The sequence below is a fragment of the Scylla paramamosain genome, chromosome 5, assembly GCF_035594125.1.
Source record: "Scylla paramamosain isolate STU-SP2022 chromosome 5, ASM3559412v1, whole genome shotgun sequence".
Classification (NCBI taxonomy): domain Eukaryota; kingdom Metazoa; phylum Arthropoda; class Malacostraca; order Decapoda; family Portunidae; genus Scylla; species Scylla paramamosain.
Genome location: NC_087155.1, coordinates 30611433 through 30631891, shown reverse-complemented (window position 1 = coordinate 30631891; position 20459 = coordinate 30611433). Strand labels below are relative to the sequence as shown.

Here is a 20459-nt window from a genome sequence, read left to right as displayed (position 1 = left end):
ATTTTGTGACTTTATGAAACTACATGCTTCCTTTCAATCTATAAAAATAAAAGATTCCAACAGTTCATAGGAAATCTAATGTGTATCACAGGTCTTTGAGGACAAAAGCAGGCTCTTAGTAGCCTGGGTGATTCACGGAGGCACAGTGGGTTGGGTTTACACCTACACGGTGCATGGTCAAAGAAGGGAACATCAACTGAAAGGGACTAGAAAAGCACAGTCAAAAGTACTTTTCACAAGAAAACAGTTGGAAGTTGTCTGTAACTGCAATTGTGGGAGACATGGACTGCCGTAATTACAATGATGGTATACAACAATCACGGTACTGTTCATAAAGGGGACAGAAAGGGACTACCTCCACATGATGGATAATAATGACACTGGAATAAAACTCTATGGCACTGGGGTCTAGCTACTCTGCTCTGGCCAACAAGGGAGGGCCTATGAATTCAAGATTGTCTGATACCTAAAGATGATTGAGTCCAGATCAAAGGGGTACTCAATGATCCCAGTGGTTGGTACTCGAGCCCTAAGAATATCCTGCTCGGTCGGTAAGAAGTCCGATGATATGATACGCTCCAAATCATCAAGATAACTGCAAGAGAAAAATAAGTTTCTTTGTCGGTGTTCATTTGAGGGTGTGCAATGATGGATGGCGATGAGCATCGGTGAAAAGTAAATACTGATACCTTGTTGAAACCTTTTGTCGAATTAATTCAAATACACCCTGAGATCCTGGAGACAAACAAGGTGCACAACAGCAAAACAAAAGACTCAACAAGGTTTCAGTAGGAATGTCTGTACGCTACCTACCAATCAGGCCACATGTACGACACCCTCCAGTAGAACATACCTAAATCTGATTTCTTCTAGGTCAAAGGGATACTCTATAATGCCTGTTGTGGGTGCTCTCACTCTTAGAATGTCTTGTAGTGTGCAAACATAGTCCTTGGCAGCTATGCGGTCTAAAGATGATAAATAGCTGTTGGGATATAAAGATAATTTAGCTACTAAAGTAAGGTTTGAAGAATATAAATAGCATTACAACTACAAGAAATACAATACAAAGCACAAATAAAATAAAAGCCTATAAATACTTTTAGAGAATAAATAATGAATATAAGATATCACAATACAAGTAAAGAGTAAATCATCTATAATAGTTCAAGAAAATGTTCTCAGAAATGTAGCTGGAGAATATTAAAAAACACAAGACAAACTAAATACATCAATCAAATACCAATAACAAAATATAAGATACAGAATAAAATAACTGAAATAATGCATAATAAGAGAAAAGCATGTCAGTGAATTGTTAAGTGGGAGAGGGACAAAGAGACCTTTCATGGCACCTACATTTATGATGTGTTTACTTCCTATCCAGCAATTGCTGTGTACTTCAATAGGTAAATGGAGGGTGCATTGTATCAAAATACAAAGTCACTATACTATACCTGGCTTTAACAGCAATATATATATATATATATATATATATATATATATATATATATATATATATATATATATATATATATATATATATATATATATGTAAAGTCCTGAAATATTTAATATTAAAAAAGCAGGATCTGGAATGATAAAAATAAAAGGAATGGTGACTTTCATTTTCCAGACCAAGGAATGTTTTTTTTTTTTTTTGTGTGTGTGTGTGTGTGTGTGTGTGTGTGTGTGTGTGTGTGTGTGTGTGTGTGTGTGTGTGTGTGTGTGTGTGTGTGTGTATTAATAATGGTTTTCTAAATATATAACTTTCAACTGTGATATGAGTACCTGCATGTTTATGTGCATATATTTTCAAAAGCCAAATTCGGGTGGAATATATGATCACTAATTACTTCTCTGAGGTAACAGTGCAATATATGAAATAAAAGCCCTACTTAAGTAAAGGAGATCTAAATGTCTGCATCAGCTGTCTAGTGGGTCTCTCAAATGTTAAGACTCCTCAAACAAGGTGCCGACACAAGTGTTCACCAGTCGTTCAAATGGATTAACATTTGTGCACACACAAAAACAATTCATGTTATGATCTGTGCCTTCACATGGAAGTGAAACAATTTACGTTATAATCTGTGCCTTCAGACGGAAGTGGAGATTTTCATTACTGTGCTGGATATGGAAAATAATATTCATTAGTACATAATGGGGTTATCAAACCTCTAAATTCCATCTTAATCTGAACTTAAAAACAGTACATGGGGAAGGAAACAAATGATGAGTGGTTTCATATTCATAAAATCTTTTTAAGAGGGTCTTAGCTTCTCTTTACAAATTTCCATCTTCCACTGATATGCTTTAATAAATATTTGTTATTCAACATTATTCCTTAATTAAATGAAGGACAGCAGTCAACATCTTGCATGTGCTTTTAGGATCTCAATGAACTTATCAGCTCCTGGCACACCACCCTCCTTCATCACACACTTAAATAAGTCACAATGAAAGCTTGTCTGCAGATAGCAACAATGATTTCTTGTACCACACTTTCAGGTCCAACACTGTAACAAACAGCTTGTGAGTTAACACAGTTCTCTTTGTTGAGGATATATTAAAAACTATTCAAATAGTCTGGAGAGTCACTGTTTAAAAGCACATTTACTGATGCATGGTAATCGCATGGTGAGGAAAAGTCAAGTAGGTGGCTATTCAAAATACAAACTCTAAATATACATTTGGACTACTGCAAAAATATTATTTGGACTGCAGAAATGTTCTGAGTTTTATTTCCTATAACTGAAGATGCTTCAACTGCTCTTACACTGAAACCCTGTTCATTCACAGAACTGTTCACCTCACAAAAATAAAGTATGAGTGGAAGCTGGGAGTTGTAACCTACGAGATCATCAAAAAAGGACCAACAATCCCTTTCCAGTGTGCGTGTGTGTGTGTGTGTGTGTGTGTGTGTGTGTGTGTGTGTGTGTGTGTGTGTGTGTGTGTGTGTGTGTGTGTGTGTGTGTGTGTGTGTGTGTGTGTGCTGTGTTTGTTTACTTACTATAAAAGACTAGAAATGGTCTAGTCCATACCAGAAGTGTCATTAATAGGCATTATGTAAAGATAAAGAAGAAATATATAATAAAACAAACATTACTAAATCCCTAATATACTGTGAGAGAATGCCAACAGTTTGAAAATAATTTTATAATATGAAAACTACAAACTCAGTAATACCCTAAAATCAAAACTTACATGATGCTTCAAGTAGTTATTTGATTGACTCCGATACAAACTACAAAAGTTCTGATGCAAAGGCATTCTGCTTCTCTACTTCACTACTTACTCATTTCTTATTATTAACTATCAATCAACTCATACACATATAACTTTCCATCTGTGTGATACGAGTACTTGCATCTTTATGTATATATATATTTTCAAAATATATGCACACATGCACGCACGCACGCACGCACGCATGCACACACACACACACACACACACACACACACACACACACACACACACACACACACACACACACACACACACACAGCCTCTACATTAAATATTTATATTCAGAGGGAGAATCATATATTTCAAACAATCAATCTGTCAACTATACTAGCATCAGAAACCCATCACTGCTTTGCTCACTCTCAGAAGAAACCTTGAAACTCTTGGGCAAAATAAATGGAAGCCAGACACCTGAAAGCAAGGGCAAATTTTGGTTGTGAAATAGCTCTGAGTTCCTGACAAGAAAGTATATTTACAGAAAGAACTTAAGTAATTATGAAAGTAAGTTTATTATTACAGAAATATAAAGTTTTCAATAATACCCATTCTTGGAGAGAGAGAGAGAGAGAGAGAGAGAGAGAGAGAGAGAGAGAGAGAGAGAGAGAGAGAGAGAGAGAGAGAGAGAGAGAGAGAGAGAGAGAGAGAAACATCTTCCTTCCTCACTCTAAGTATGCTTCTATTTTCTGTAATTTTTCATTCTCCTTTAAACTTCAAGTACTAAAGATGCTGTGTTGTGAGAGAGAGAGAGAGAGAGAGAGAGAGAGAGAGAGAGAGAGAGAGAGAGAGAGAGAGAGAGAGAGAGAGAGAGAGAGAGAGAGAGAGAGAGAGAGAGAGAGAGAATTGGATAGGCTTAAAATCCAATTCTCTCCCTCTCTATCTGTGGAGCTTCTACTATGGTAACTGTAGAAGAATTACTTGCTTATCATTCATATAAAATTCAAATAATGGGTGTGAAAGCTGTTTCAAGGTTGCCAACATTCCCAGCAACACCTTACAAACCTCAGGTTCATGGCTCAATGTTTGATAAATCCACATAGCCTTTTCTGGGAAAATCTCCCAACATTCAGGATTCACGTTAATGGTGATTGAAATATTTAATGTAGTGGCTATCACACACACACACACACACACACACACACACACACACACACACACACACACACACACACACACACACACACACACACACACACACACTTTATGAAAAATCCAATTTTCTAACTGAATTTAGTGTATTAATATTTTTCTCATAAATTACTGAAATCAATATGCTAAGCAGATCTACTACAGAGAGGAACACTACATTATATAAAGAAAATTTTGAATCTCCTGGAAATGCCTACAGCTTAGCATTTAATTTAAAAATGCAAGTCTACTTATAATGAGTTTCTTTATCATTCTAAGCTGTATAAAAGATATAATTAGTTATGAGCATTCCCTAATAATACTTATTTTACTTCTTCATGCATGAAGTTACTCATAAAAAATGCACACTTCTTCAAATTAATTCATCAGAACACAATCCTAAATACCTATTCAAAAGTAAAGTTCAAATCAACTAATGTAACCAACCACCAACACTAAGATGATGGAAATGATTATGGTAGTAGCAATATCTAAAGAGGTCACATCTGATGACATACTTGAAACATATGCTACAATATTTACTGGTTAAAAATGCATCTATCTAGATAGTATATAAAGTCAAAAGTACAAAGCTACTTTTAAATTTTAACAACCAATCTCTTTTAAAAGTTTAATTTCTTCAGCTATTCTACTATGTGTGATATAGTTTGTGTTCATGGAGGGTGAAAAGATAGTGAACAAATACTATAAATGAAGATTGTAAGAAACATACTATTTTGCAGAGTCTGTGAGCTGGTATTCTCTGCGCCGATCGTAGCAGTGCTGAATCCCCGTGTCTTGCCACAGGGACTTCATGGCTGTCACATATGGCTCTTCAAATGTTGTTACAGACTCATACTCCACTGACCGTACCAAGTCTGCATGTTCCTGGAAATAAAGTATACAAAATCACAATGGAATTAAGATAAACCACAAACTTTTGATCACAAAGTCATTATGTAGCAAAAAGAAAGTAAAAAAAAAAGGGCCGTGAAGCTATCAAGAACTATGGACCTTCCCTCAAAGTGAAGATGCTCAAATCTGAAAGGTCTCTTAGGTTACATCTCTTTACAATAGGTTTTTCAACATCACCTTAAATTTAGCAACCAATTCATAACCAAACACAGTGTATAAGAAATAGTGTACCCTTAATACAGTCATCCCTCATTAATTGCAGTTTCAGTTTCCATGGCTTCACTTTTACATGGATTGCTGCCAACCACAAATTCAACTCGGGAGGAGGCAATGATGGGCAACCTACCAGTGATCATCATTCTTTTTCCTTTATTTTTTTTTCAGCTAATTGATAAATTAAATGTTTGTAATCATGTACAAGCAATTTTTTTTTACATAAACAAGGATTGGGGGCTCAAGGTTGTTCTTTAGATAAGGCACTAATTTTCCATGGATTTTCCTTGTCCATGGGTGTGATTGGTACCCAAACCCCACAGATAACAAGGTATGACTGTACGTGTAAAGAAAATTCTTAAAATGCCAATTATTCCACCCCTTCTAAAAATAAGTTTTAATAGTTCAAATGCCACATGATAACCAACCCTATAAGCAAAGGCACATCCAACTGCAGCCAGAGTAGCTAGCATGACGAGGAGAGGGTTGAGGAGAAGAGAGGGAGGAGGATACAGGGACACAATAGTTTCCCTCAAGGTCATATCTATCATTAGCTATGTTCACAAATACCTATTCATAGCCAGACAAAATTTACATGCACCATGTGATTACCTCTGGAATGTGAACACATCCTGCAATTAGCAAGTCAGCAAGGTATCATCACTTCTATCAATATAGTAAGTACTGTCATTTAGGGCATAAAACATAACATAGCCTAGTTTGAATACAGGTCACCGATTATTAATTCAGCATCATTGGGACCTGCAGGGTGCTGGATTAGTGAATTTACCAGATTACAGAGAGGTTAGAATACATTTAACCCAACAAATAACCACCTCCTCGTACCTTTAAAACACCCATAAATTAGTACAAGCAGATTAATGAGTGGGGCTGTACCTATACCACTTTTTCTGCCAATACTGATACTAATACTTTATTTCTGGACAGACACATCACTGTCAATTTTTTTTTTTTTCAAAAGTTCAACCTTATCTTTTATGGATATGTAAAGTGTTTACAATTTAAACAAGAAGAAGCATTTCCTTTATTCACTGGAACCGTGGGCAGAGCTAAAACAGAGCAGGTTTAATAATAAATGGAGAAAAATAAATTGGACTGGATTCCCTATGTTTGCAAGTGATGCCAGCTGATTAAACAGCAAGTAATGCCAATAAACAGTAGCAGCAGTAGGTTGGTGTAGCATCCTGGGAAATTTGAAATTACACTAGCCAAAATTAGTGCTAGATAAGTAATGGAAGTGGACTGGTGATAGCCAACCTGCATATGGTTTCAAATGATGGAATAAAATGGCAATAATCAAAAGCTAACAAAAATAATTTAATTTTAGAGATTCAATGACAGCTAAGTTTCCTTTGTCTATGGATTCCTATGTCACTGTCTATCTGTGGGAACAAGACAATCACTTTGTAAGGTACAGTTTGTGATCTTTTTAGGTTACTTAAAATTCCTTCTGTAAATTCTGACATTAGCAAATATCCTTGTCAACATATTGTGACTAACATCATAAAATGTCCTTGTCAACATATTGTGAAAGTTCAAAAGTGTTGCATTTGGAGAATTCATCACTTCAGGCACCATAATAATGTGTTCATAGTGAATAGCATGTTTGCCAAATACCTATAATATCTCAGAGTTGCAAACTGTTCACTTGGTTTATGAATTCGAAAGCCTGTTTCTCACATAAAAAAAAAACTATGAAAATAACCCAATCTGTAATATAACTTCGTGGCTGTTTATGAATTGTGCACTTTTACTGACAAATAAACTGTGCACTTTTACTGACAAATAAACTACAAATGTATTCATCTACGAATATACACCAGGCAAGCATTCTTCATGAATGTAGCTGAAACATTTAAGGAAAAATGTGAGGAAAGGACTGATTGAACACATAGTGTGAAGTTAGTTTCCACAAATTATCTGGATCACAGTATATCTCTATAAAATCACAGGACTATGGTAATCCCTCACCCACCATACTATGGTCTATACTTTATTAATTATTCAATGAAACCAGATGGTTAACCAAATAACCTGCATTTTGACAATATACAATACATGTACACATAGGGCCTTTGCATCATTGGAGGTGGACGAATGGGTCAAGGTGAGGGGATTAACATTTCACTCCTGTATAATGGGGCTACCGCAGGCATGATAAAACATCTTTTGCTCCAATTTTTCTATGGATGCAATAAATAATGCAAAACTTGAGCTCTGAGAAGAATAAAAAAAAATACAAATCAGACAAGGTAAGCAATGGCAATCACCAACTTCAGGAAGGCATAACCACCTTCGATCAGGGACCGGTTAAGTAAATACATTTGCTAAGTCATCCCAATCTCAATGCATAAGTGTTACTTCATTGTGTAGTTTTCAATGTCATCCCACACATTTTATTTATTTATTTATTTATTTATTTTTGCATTATGTATATTCACTGTTTTTCCAATCTGTGAATAAAATTTGAACATAAAAAGAACTGAATTTACATTAAGAGCATCATGTATTCACTCTGATAAGTTTTCCACATTTACTTCCGTCTCTCCTCCTACATACTTAATAAATGGCAGGATGGCTAAGGGATTTTGAACTAAGAAACTTTCCATGAAAAGTGATGAAATTTTGAAACTAACAATAATATACATATTGGGAACTGCAAAATTATCATTGGAACACTTTCTTTTATAAGAGGCATGAGACAAGTCTCTAATCAAACTCTCTCATTAACATGCCAAACATGTATCACATATGCATATATGTAAAGATGGTGAACAGACACACAGACTGCATGCCTAGTAGTAATTGTACGAAATTTAATTGAACTAGTATCCTGTTCAACTGCCAGCTTATAGTGTTGTTGGGGACAGCATGGATCATCAGCAGTCAGATATACCACATTCCTTGACAAAACAACTATTTCCTATTGTAAATGACAATGGCTTTTTTTGGGTTTAGATATTGCTGTTGTTACACTGTTTCAAGTGCTCAGATTATTGTTGTTACACTGTTCCAAGTGCTCAAATTACTGCTGTTGTTACACTATTCCAAGTGCTGAGATTATCTTCTAGTGACAATAAGACTGAAGTTCCCTGCAAAAGTTCACTTCCTCTCTTATGAGAGTAAAGATACTAATCACAAAATTATTATTTTTTTTTCTGATGTTCTTACCGGCTATCGTGGTACCATTGTCTTCAATTAACATACACTTTATTAGCTACCACTAAAGTGTGAATCTGCTGGTAAATTCTTCAAATGAAGTTAGTTATATGTGCTTACAAGTCACTGAAACCAAACACCTATCTTGGTAGGTGTAATAAGCATGCATGATATCTATATTCCTATTGGAAACTCCCTTTGTACATTTTGACAAATGTAAGAGAATCATGTGACTTTTCAAGCATCTCTCTCATAAAGAGTAGCTAAAGCAATAAGTACTTTTTAAGATGTTAATGGAAAATTTTGTGCATCCAGATCCTGAATTCCTGTACATTACAGGTTACATGCACTTAAAAATAAACAAATGATGCACATGTACACTTACAATATTTGCTGAATCTCCATAAGATATTTGAAGAAGATCCATGGCTCTGATCATAGACTGCATGGCCATGAAGATATTCTGGAAGACCAGCTTAATAAACCCTCGCTTGTCTTCATCGCTGTAACCAGCACCATGGATAATACGCATCTGTTTGATAAATGTTGATTTGCCTGATTCTCCAGTCCCTGTGAAGGAAAAAAAAAGGTAAGGATGAGCATGGAAGAAAGAACCTCAAGGTAAATTTTTTTAGTATTACCAGGTAATCTCATGAAATAGGAGACAAGAAAAGATTGAGAGGGGACAATTTTTTTTGATGAACAAGCCCAATTTGTCTGATATCTGAAATGTATGGCTAAGTACGAATAGAGAAAAGGTCAACATTCAACACAAATGTACAACATACAGAAACACTGAGTTAGTGGACTGTAGCATACAGACACCACCATACCATAAGTACACACAAGGCAGTGCATTTTTTTTTAATGGATTCTGGATGTTTCTTCATTGGTCCATGCCATCAATGTAGTAACATGTCATAAGAAATCATACCTCAAGGTCATAAAATCACGAGAAAGGTGCTTCATACCATGTGGCTAATTACAAAGTCAAACAGGAGCATTTGCTACGAATTATTATTTACAAAACACATCACATAAATTTATGTATGAATTTGTGAGGAATCAATTATAAATATTTTTATAAAAACAAGATTATAACAATTCCTAAAGGTAAGGTGGACTTCTGCATTTTCGTCACCATCATTTTGAAAAGCCCCATACATATATACATGTCTGTATAAGAAAGCTTTATCCACCTATTGCAAACTTGCCATCTTGCATGATTTCTAATACCCTTTCTTCAGAGGCCAAGATCCCTATACTAACAATATTCTTTACATCCTATTACCCTCCATCTTCCTTTCTAACAAGCTTCAGTAAGTTCAGGTTATCTCTTCAACTTTAACTTGTGAACAATGTCTCACTTCAGTCCAAAATTCAACAATTCTCACAAGCCACATCATAGTGCTCCTTAGATATACAAGAACCCTAGAATTGTTCCTTTATTCACTCTCATTTCTTGTCCCTCCACAAGCACCTGCACTGACTCCTACCTAAATAGTCTCACAAACAAGAAAATTCCCTCAAGGATTCAGAAGACTTATCATTTACCACTTCTCCTACATGATGTACATTCAAGCACACTAAAATGCTGCTATCTACCTCTTATTCCACTACATCTCTCACATCTACAAATGCTACATAAAATGCAATTAAGCTATTATGATTAAGTTTGATGCTGTTCGGTTTATTTTGCACCTACTAAACTAAAATCCAACACAAATGCTCTGCTCTCAGAAGATGGCACCAAAAAAGATGCTGCCAAAACAATGGAATACCTGGACACCATTGGTCATCAACATCAGTGTTATACACACACGTGGACAGTTATAAAAAAAAGTGAAGTACATTAAAAAAAATGAAGTACCACATAAAACACGCTGACAACAAGGGTATAATCTTCCTCGTAATGACAAAGATAAATGAAGATAAACAAGTTTTTTAATTAACAATGTTGCTGGGTGAAGTATGCCTCCAAATAATTCTCCCACTGCAAATAACTAAATATAAACAATCACAGCACCTCAAGTTGTACTATGCATTAATGCAATCCAACTTGCTGTCCACCATTCAAAGATGCGAGATAAGCACACTGAATTCTACCTGCAGCATAAGTATGCATATTACGCCATGGCAAGCATCAGGATATTTGTGTTTGTCATCCAAGATAATTCTATAACTTTAAATGTACTTGCAGGCAACAAGAAGAAACGCCATAGAAAAATGAAAAATAGTCTCCAGAAATTATCCTCCTTGATGTATGGGTGTCCACATAAAAGGATAGTTAGTGCAGTGGAAACTCGATTACTGAATGCCTCCCTTTCCAAACAAAATTTTGAACTCATAATTGCTTCAGTTGCTGTTCCATAATTTGGTTCTTGAACAAAGTTACTTGATTTCAAATACTAAGACAAGGCAAATGCTACTATTTATGACTAATTTATAGTTTCTATAAATATATCCATTGTTTTTATGTATTTGAAGGCAAGACACAATGGGTAAGGTAATAATTCAATCACTGAAATAAAGTAAATGTGATCCCATTGAAGAACCTTGATATAAAGTTTTCATGACTTGGGAGTAATCCCTAGCCACCTGTGGCTCTGTAGATGACCCAAAATGCCATCACTGCTGCACAACTGCATTTTCCTAGTAGCTCTTGCCAACAGCAAGATGTCAAAATGTTATGGTCACCTTCATTTTTCATGGTAAGTGGGCTGCTCCTCTGTGTCACTCTGTAAGGCTTCCCTCACTAGATCGATGACAAAGAGAATACCTGTACAGTCTATAAAGTATCTTCTGATGAGTTCTGTGTCATTAAGTTAATTCAATATGTCATATCAGGATAAATAATCTCTGAGGTGGAGATGTGGACCAGCCATCTTGGCAGCAGGAGTATTTGTCATAAGCTGCTAAGAAAGGGTGGACATGTGTCTGGGAACAGATTAATCCATTTTACATCAATTCCTATGGGGAAAATAGTTTGTTTCCGAATGTTTCAGATTTTGAATGGCTTTCAGGAACGAATTAAGTTCAAGAACAGAGGTTCCGCTATATAGCAAATGGAAAAAAATATTGAGGTTCTCAGAATGTAAAACCTACATCTGTTAGTATAGGGCTAATTCAAATTCATAACATACCTGACATAATCACATACAACATCACACACAGAGAATAATCAAACCTAAATCTAAAACACAGAAGCCCAATCAATTTATAGCAATTGTTTGTTACGGTATTCTTGTATATGACAAGATTTTACTTGTACTTACGAGAATCAGGTTCCTAATATTTCAAACATGAAAAGGCACAAATGAATACTTTTACATAAAAAATCCACACATTCAAACATTTGACACAACAGTGCAGTGAAACCACATCACACCAGTCAAACTAACTGGATCACCTTTCAAAAGAACCACATGTCTATTTGATTTGGTGAATAGACATAAGCTGAGTTGTATTTTCACTATCCTTATAATTTCTCAGCAGATAATTTTTTTCCAATAATGATTTACTGGCAAATAAATAAGATCCCACAGTAAGTAAAGTAGTATACATAAACTGACATAACAATTAGAATTGAATCCCTAATGTAAATGGCATGGGCAAAGAAACATTTGAAAGAGGGCTAATATTATGAGGATGTGGATAATCACATGCTAACAAGGCAGAGAATACTTAAGCATCCTACACACCACATGCACAATTCAAAGTGCTAGACTAATTTCTTTCCCAGTGATGATACCATCTCATGATACTCAACTCTACCATATTGACAATTTGACCCTTTCCAACACATGCAAATTTCCATATACTATTGGTATCAGGTGCTTGAACCAAAATGCAAAGACTCACTTTTGATGAAAGTAAGTTCTAACCTTAAATAAGGCTTGTCATTACAAATATCACAAAAGAAAGCAGCATCTAGCACTATTACCATTGGAAATTTACTACCAACAATAATCTCATAGAATGCCATTCCTAAACTTTAATATTCATAGGGAACTCATGTTCATTTCCTCGCTTACAATGTCTCATGTGTATTTCACAATGTCAATTTTATCCTTTCATTCACTTGAATTTCAATATAGTACTTTTATTTCCTCATGTAACTCATATACTTTAAAATAACACATCAAGGGTGAATGTTTGTTAGCATAAAATTTAAACCCTCCTGAAGTATTTGTATGACACTTCCCATTATTGCAGCATTTATTTGCCTTATTGTGAAGCCAATGAAACTGGGTTGTTTAAGATGATGCCAAAAGTATGAAGTCAGTGAAAAAAAAGCACAGCAAGGTGGTTGGGTAATGTCACTGAAATATGACATAATATCAGCAAAAAATGTCAGTTTCAGAGTGCAGAGAAGGTGAGGGAAACTATTTTCTTTACCTCAATAGAATGAGCTTACATGTTGAAAGCATTGTGAGATTGAGATGAAAGAACAGATTATGAAAATGAATGCATTTAGATATTAAAATTCAATCCAGCACATGCACAGAGATAGAGAAGGAAAATCATGAAAGATTTGTTGGGAATATTGAGAGAGAGAGAGAGAGAGAGAGAGAGAGAGAGAGAGAGAGAGAGAGAGAGAGAGAGAGAGAGAGAGAGAGAGAGAGAGAGAGAGAGAGAGAGAGAGAGAGAGAGAGAGAGAGAGAGAAATTAATCATTATAGCTCCAACACAAACATTACATGGGATCTGGAGGTGAAACACAAAATCAATGCCCTAAAATCCCACTGATAGAAACAGACTACTTGAGCAGCACCTTTTTTGTGAACAATATGTATGACAAAAAATATGCACAAGTAGGATGGTCTGGTGTGTCTCATTAGGAAAAAATTGATGAATTGAGACCTAGTAAATGTGGTAAAATGTTAGAACATGAAATAGCTACAGAGAATAGATGGTGGAGATGAGAACATGACAGCAGAGTAGTGTGGACATTTCATGTCATTGTGAACAATGTCCTATAGAAAGAGAAGTGTTGAGAGAGAGAGAGAGAGAGAGAGAGAGAGAGAGAGAGAGAGAGAGAGAGAGAGAGAGAGAGAGAGAGAGAGAGAGAGAGAGAGAGAGAGAGAGAGAGAGAGAGAGAGAGAGAGAGAGAGAGAGAGATGCAAGATGTGAACAAACTGGAGCGATGGCAGATTCTTCTGACATTCATGTAGCAACTCCCTCCAGAACAAACAAAATAAATTGACACATTCTGACTGAAATAACTGTCAACAGTGCATGCCACAGGTTAAAATGACACAATGACAAAGCTGTGTAGCATGTGAGCCGAGTCATGATTCCAGATATATTTCCATGAAACCAGAGATGGAGTCTTACATTTTAAGAAAATATAGATTTTATCAATTTGCAAAAGTAAAACTGAGCAGTACATGGTGTCATTAAATACAAAGCTGCAGACTTCCTACATGACACTAAAACAGGAACAAGTCTTGCCTGCTAAAACAACAAATATTTTATCTTAGGATCTGACAATGTTACATAAGAAAAAAGGGAAGCTGCAAGAAGCGACCTGGCTTACACGTGGCAGTCCCTGTATGAAATATACCTACCTATTTCCATCTATTATTCCCATCCATAAACCCGTCTAATCTTCCCTTAAAGCTCCCTAATGTTCTAGCACTAACAACATGATCACTGAGTCCATCCTATTTGAAAACCAATTTCTTCCTATCTCCTTCCTAAACCTAAATTTTTCAACCTTGAACCCATGCAATGCAATGCAGAGTATGGCAATCACTGTAACATAAAGGTAACTCTTCTGTTCTTTATCTTTCCATAAAACTCACAGGAGTGTCCTGATGACAGGACTCTGGAGTCTTAAAAAGAATAATTTTCTCATTTACAAGCTCTTCCCATTATCAACATTTTTTCAGTTAATGTGTCCTACATTGTTGCACTGAGAAACAACATTTCTTTTCTTCTGTGGTCAAGCACTATCCTTGTGCATTTTTCATGTACACTTAATAAAAGGCACCAATCATTTTAGACTATGAAATAATCTTATTAGAATAGTGGTACAATATGCAAAATGCAGGACCAGTGCTATTGACCAAGACAATCCTCAGGTCTAGTTCCCAAACTAAATAGAAACACAGATGATGACACAAACATGATTTTAATGGATCAAACAAATATCTAAAGGCCTTTTCTGTAATACTTGAATTACTACACGACTTATACAGCTCAAACCCAGTGCCACACAACCTATCTTCACTATCTTTAAGTAATATACATGATTGGTTTTTGGCATCAGACCATCTCAAAGTAAAAATAAGTCAAAGCATATATGCAATAAATGCATAATTGATTAATCAAAGTATATTTACAGCATAATTACATGATAATTCAATTTGATATATAGCAGGTGTGACTGGTATGCAAAGACTGAATTTCTTATACCAATAAAACATTTCCATTTCATGCCCAATCATAATATATGAGGATGCATTCTGGGCAATAATAATAATCAAATCTGAATATTTGAGTACTCCAAATAAAAACAAGGAAATTTTCACAAGCAGAAAATTCCAAACTCATGGCATAAAAGACCCTTAAAATTTTGAAACACATATGACATAAAAACTTACACAACAATGTTTTCAATAAATTTTTCCTATTACCATTCTTGTAGCTCTTCTACAATGCCTTGGATCATTTGCCCAGTAAGGCAAGAAGTCGAAAATTGTTCTGAAAGATTATGAACCAATCACACAGCAGTAATACCAACAGGTGGCTAACCATTTGGATAAGCATGTGCAAATATACAATATATATTAATTTTGTAAAACATACTAACAGCTACTATTAGTTATGGGTGTCATCAGTAAAAAAAACATTGGTGTGTGCAAATTGATTTAGCATTAACAGGAAAGAAATAGCATTAACAGGAAAGAAAAAAAAAGAAAAAAAAACAAAAACGAGAAAAAAAAAAAAAAAAAAAAAAAAAAGGTGTAAAATATGAATTAAATTAAACATGAATAATCAACACTGAAGATCCTGCAAGACTATCATGTAGTGACAACAATTACACTGGTGCATCACTCTCCCTAAATTACACTTTTGTACGTCCCATGCACATTCTAATGTATGCTTTGACTGTGTGATAGAAAACTAAAATTCACTCAACTGCTGCTTTCCCTTTCTTACTTCCATGCAAAGTTATTGACGGACTCGCAGTCCTGCATTCTATATTTATTTAAATATTTCGTGTAATAATATATTTAACAATTTCTAATACCATGAGATATTTTTTATAAACAGAGTATCCGTAGCTTTGGTATTAAGCGTAGAAACAAAATGAATGCTTCCAATGTGTTAAGTGATCCCTTTATATTGAAATATGCTTATAGAAAATATGCATGAATTTAACAGCCAGGATATAATCACTCCTGGTGCATCATGACAAACCAAGAAGTTCGTAATTCAATCTACTGCATGTGTCACAAATTATAAGTTTAGACAATAGCTATAAAAGTCCTGGAAATTATATTGCCTTCCTGACAGCCCTTCTGACACTTGAATAGTATCCACTTATGATAGTTCCTTCCTTGTTATGAGTAAAAAATATATACAAGTAAAAAAAAAAAAAAAAAAAAAAAAAAGTAGAATTTGGAAAGGCAACACCCGCTCACTCCTGGTTGGCTAATAAGGAACAAGAAATGGAGATCCTGTACCGGAAATGACAATGTATCTAGACAACAGAAACCATATTCTGCACCTAGGAAGGGCCAGATTGAATAAGTCACTGAGCATGAAATACAAGTTATACACACACACACTTGCACACACAGGTGTATGTATGTATATATATATATATATATATATATATATATATATATATATATATATATATATATATATATATATATATATATATATATATACACACACACACACACACACACACACACACACACACACACACACACATATATATATATATATATATATATATATATATATATATATATATATATATATATATATATATATATATATATATATATTTTGACAAACAGTGGTGACACACTTATTTGTATATGAAGAGATAAGTAATAAATAAATCACACAACACTTAATAGTCACAAAATAAACCATTACAGCCTATCATAGCATACATCATAAGCCATTCTAATGAATGTGATTAAGTTTAGTTAAGGAGACAGTGGTTGTATGCCTCTCTGACATCTCTACCATTCAATAACACACACACACACACACATATATACACATATTAACTGCATTTCATAGTTTGACTGACATTTATGGACAGTTAACTTGTACTCAGATTCGTGTCATTACTGACGTAATTTCACAGCTTGAAGAATTATTACTGAAATCATCATATTGCAATGTGACCCATTAAAGTTTCTCTAAATTTTCTCCCTAGCACTGTCGAACATCTGCTATACAGGGTGTGTTATCATCAAATTACTTTTAAGGAATGCAACACTGGTTAATATTTCCAGGGCATCAAGCATAGATAGGTATTATAAATATAAAAGCATAATTAGGAAACAAGACACCTGTCACACTCACTTCGTTGTGCTTCACATTTTCTCTCCATCTCCAGTCTTCTGATCTGCTAAGAATCTCTCTCTCTCTCTCTCTCTCTCTCTCTCTCTCTCTCTCTCTCTCTCTCTCTCTCTTTCTATGATTTATCAGGATTTGTAAGAAGACTGTCAGCAAATCAGAAGACATATGGTAAAACTTAGGAAAATGGAATACAGTGGGAGTGAAGTTGGGTATGTTACTCAACTATTGACAAAGACTATACCTTTAATGGGTAGATAGTAGAAGTCTAAAGATAATCTACTCCCCAATGAATTTTCATATTTTCCTGACAATCATAAATAACTATAATACATAGCTGTAATCTGTAAATAATTGCTAAATTAAATGTAAAGAATAAGCAAACACACTAAATCCATTCACTGGCCACTATACACATCTTGAGACTGTTTATCGAGCTGGACATACAATTAGGTACTTAAATAAAGGTGACAAATAATAATGTTACCTACCTCCTCTCCACTATATACCAACAAGATTTTCTTATGCATGGGCCTATACAACCAAAGTCAACTACTTGAGAGCTTGATTCATGTGTGTTGTACACCAAGCAACTACATTAGCCTCTAGTTTGTTTTTCTTGATGATCAATACATCAAAACAATTTTATTAATTGTTCTCCCTTATTACTACAGGTGCTTTTCAGGAAAACTGCAGAAATATTCCACTCAAGTGTCTGCCCATTCCACATCAGAGCAAATTTCAATGGTTGTCAAAGAAACATACCTGATGTTTGTTATACCCACACAGCTAATATGGAGTATTTTATTCAAACTTCAACCAAAATACTGTTTTATATTTTTCTTTCAGAACTATGACAACCTAATTAAGCTGCATTCTAAAGTAAACCTGAATCTTAAGAAGCACACAATTTCCATGGGAACGTGCACAGCTACATGGCTGTCACATCCTTACAAGCAGAAACCCGTATATACTTTCCTTGCATTAACTAGCCTGCATTCCTATTCCAAAGTACTGGATTCTACTAATATTAATAAACAGCAACATAATTTACATAGCAGGTGTGACAAAAAAAACAATCATGACAGAAGAATGTGTGTGACCAATGCATGCTGTGCCCATGAGTGTTGCTCTGAGACACAGCACTTTGGTGCATACAGCCACTCAAAATTCTTTTTTCAAGTGAGAGATCAGGACTGGCCAGCAACTTTATATGCCAATGAAATTAAATACCACATCCAACACAATGATACCAGCAGTACAGCAACTATATTACTTAAATTGTTTCCTACACATAAGTAGATGAAACCTAACAATTACTCATCTGACCATTAGCATTTCTCTACTTTAGGAGCAGATATCCCTTCTACATTACTATAACAAACACCAAGCCATCCATAACCTTTCCAGAATACCCATTTCATGCAATGCCCCACCCTAACTCTCACAACCTCAGTCCCCCAACAGGTCAACCTTGCACCAAATCAATGAAGTTTCCCGTATTCTCCAAAGTGGTAATTTAGGAATTCAATTATTTTCCCAAATGAAAAATGGGTCCACCGAGGTACTAGGGGTGGGATGTGGGGGTGAGAGAGGGGACAGCTAGGGAACTATGGCCTGTTGATCAAGTGTCAATAGCTGAAAGCAACAGGACCGACGATCAGCTGAGCCCAAGACAACATGACACCCACACAAAAACAACGTAATTAAACCTATACTGCCACTAAATTACACAGTATTAGGGTGCCCTGGATGACTCAGAGGGGTTGAAGAATGCCATGAACCAGGTGTATTGAGGGAAAAGGGTCCGGTGAGCATAATGTAAACAAAAATTGTTGACGGATGAGGTGCATCTAGCAGACGACCCAAATAGTAACACTGATTATTTATCCATTTACACACTTCCTACGGCCTTAATCAGGACAAAAATACCACTCACAGCTTACCCAATAACAGTAGTTTGAGTTCTTTTCTAGCATCTCTCTTATCCTTTCGTAATTGTCGTTCTATCTCTTGGTTTATCCTCTTCTGTTCCTTGGCTTCCTCGCTTAGGCAACACGCCATGTTTGCTGATCAACTAATATTATCGCGCTAATTTTGACGTTTTTCACCACAGTCTCTTTACTAAACTATTCTTCTTCCTCTTCTCTTTCCCCGCCTTTCTCCACCAAGGGGAAGCGGCGCGTAATCGGGGAATTTTCTCAATTTTTGGTTATTTCCTCCACACAGGTCAAATCTAGTAAGCCCAATGGGGTGGGGTTGAGGCTGTTACAGAGGACGGTGAGGCGAGGGCTTTTGCCTTATTTCTGCCTCACAGGTGGCTCTCTCTTATATACCGGATTAGCTGCTGCCTCTGTAGCTGCTGTTACTTAGTTAGTGTCACTTTTACGGTTTCTTCCCTCCACAAAAGGGCTTTCGGGCGAGTAATTCCGTGAAGAGAGCAGCGTTGGTGGTGTGAGGCGCCTCGCGGGAACAGCCAAAGCGCGTCCCACAATTTGAGGAAGTGTTCACGCCACCTAGAGCTTTAATACTGGCGATATCTTCAATTCATACCCACTTCTTATCCTGAATTTTCCTTCCGTACTGGCGTCTTTGTATTATGGCTATTTTTTGGGATATTAAAGCGCACTATAAGTGTCTTTAGTTATTTTATTGAAGCGAGAATAAGGCGCTCCTGCCATCGACTGTGACTTCCCATCATCCTCGACAGACGACAATAACCACACGAGGCCGGGAATGCGCGTGTTTACTCTCAAGGCTCGTGACGGCTGAAGGTAAATCGCATACTCCCGGAACATGAAGATGGTATTAAACTGTAATGAATTTCACTATAATCATAATAAAATAAATAACATTAGGCATCTACCCCGTGAGATATGTTTTTAAGGGTATACAGTCAAATGTTGGCTGCTATTTTGAGCTTGCGAGTGTCAAACGCTATCACGGGAGTTTTCCAAGTTCCAAACTACGGCTGCCGAAATGTATGATTACTAATGCCTGCCCTTTCAGAATTATACTTGTATACGTTCATATGCATGGTCGAATCATGGGTATGTCAGTTAAAAAGCATTACTGCTAACGAATATAGTGTTGCACATTACATTTCTCTTAGTTTTTTTTTTCCTCTCTGGAATTTCCGGACAGTTTTCATGGATTTTTTTTTTTTTACTGTTATGATCGAATTTTCTCTCTCTCTCTCTCTCTCTCTCTCTCTCTCTCTCTCTCTCT

At 35.7% G+C, this 20459-nt stretch overlaps 1 protein-coding gene across 6 annotated transcripts in view; it reads right to left on the bottom strand.

Annotated features, from left to right (window-relative positions):
• LOC135100822 (guanine nucleotide-binding protein G(q) subunit alpha) overlaps nt 1-19721 on the bottom strand; it is a 46222-nt gene extending 26501 nt beyond the window's left edge. For 3 of the 6 annotated variants that reach the window (XM_064004192.1, XM_064004195.1, XM_064004193.1), the window contains exons 1-4: nt 19178-19506; nt 9065-9249; nt 5105-5259; nt 854-982 (exon numbers count right to left, since the gene is read on the bottom strand). In XM_064004192.1, the coding sequence (XP_063860262.1) occupies nt 854-982; nt 5105-5259; nt 9065-9249; nt 19178-19295 (587 nt within the window). In that variant the 5' untranslated portion in view covers nt 19296-19506. Of the gene's footprint in view, nt 1-466; nt 596-853; nt 983-5104; nt 5260-9064; nt 9250-19177 lie in introns of all 6 variants that reach the window. The other 3 variants (XM_064004190.1, XM_064004194.1, XM_064004191.1) reach the window with 3 other exon arrangements.
• Nucleotides 19722-20459: the final 738 nt, after the last annotated feature.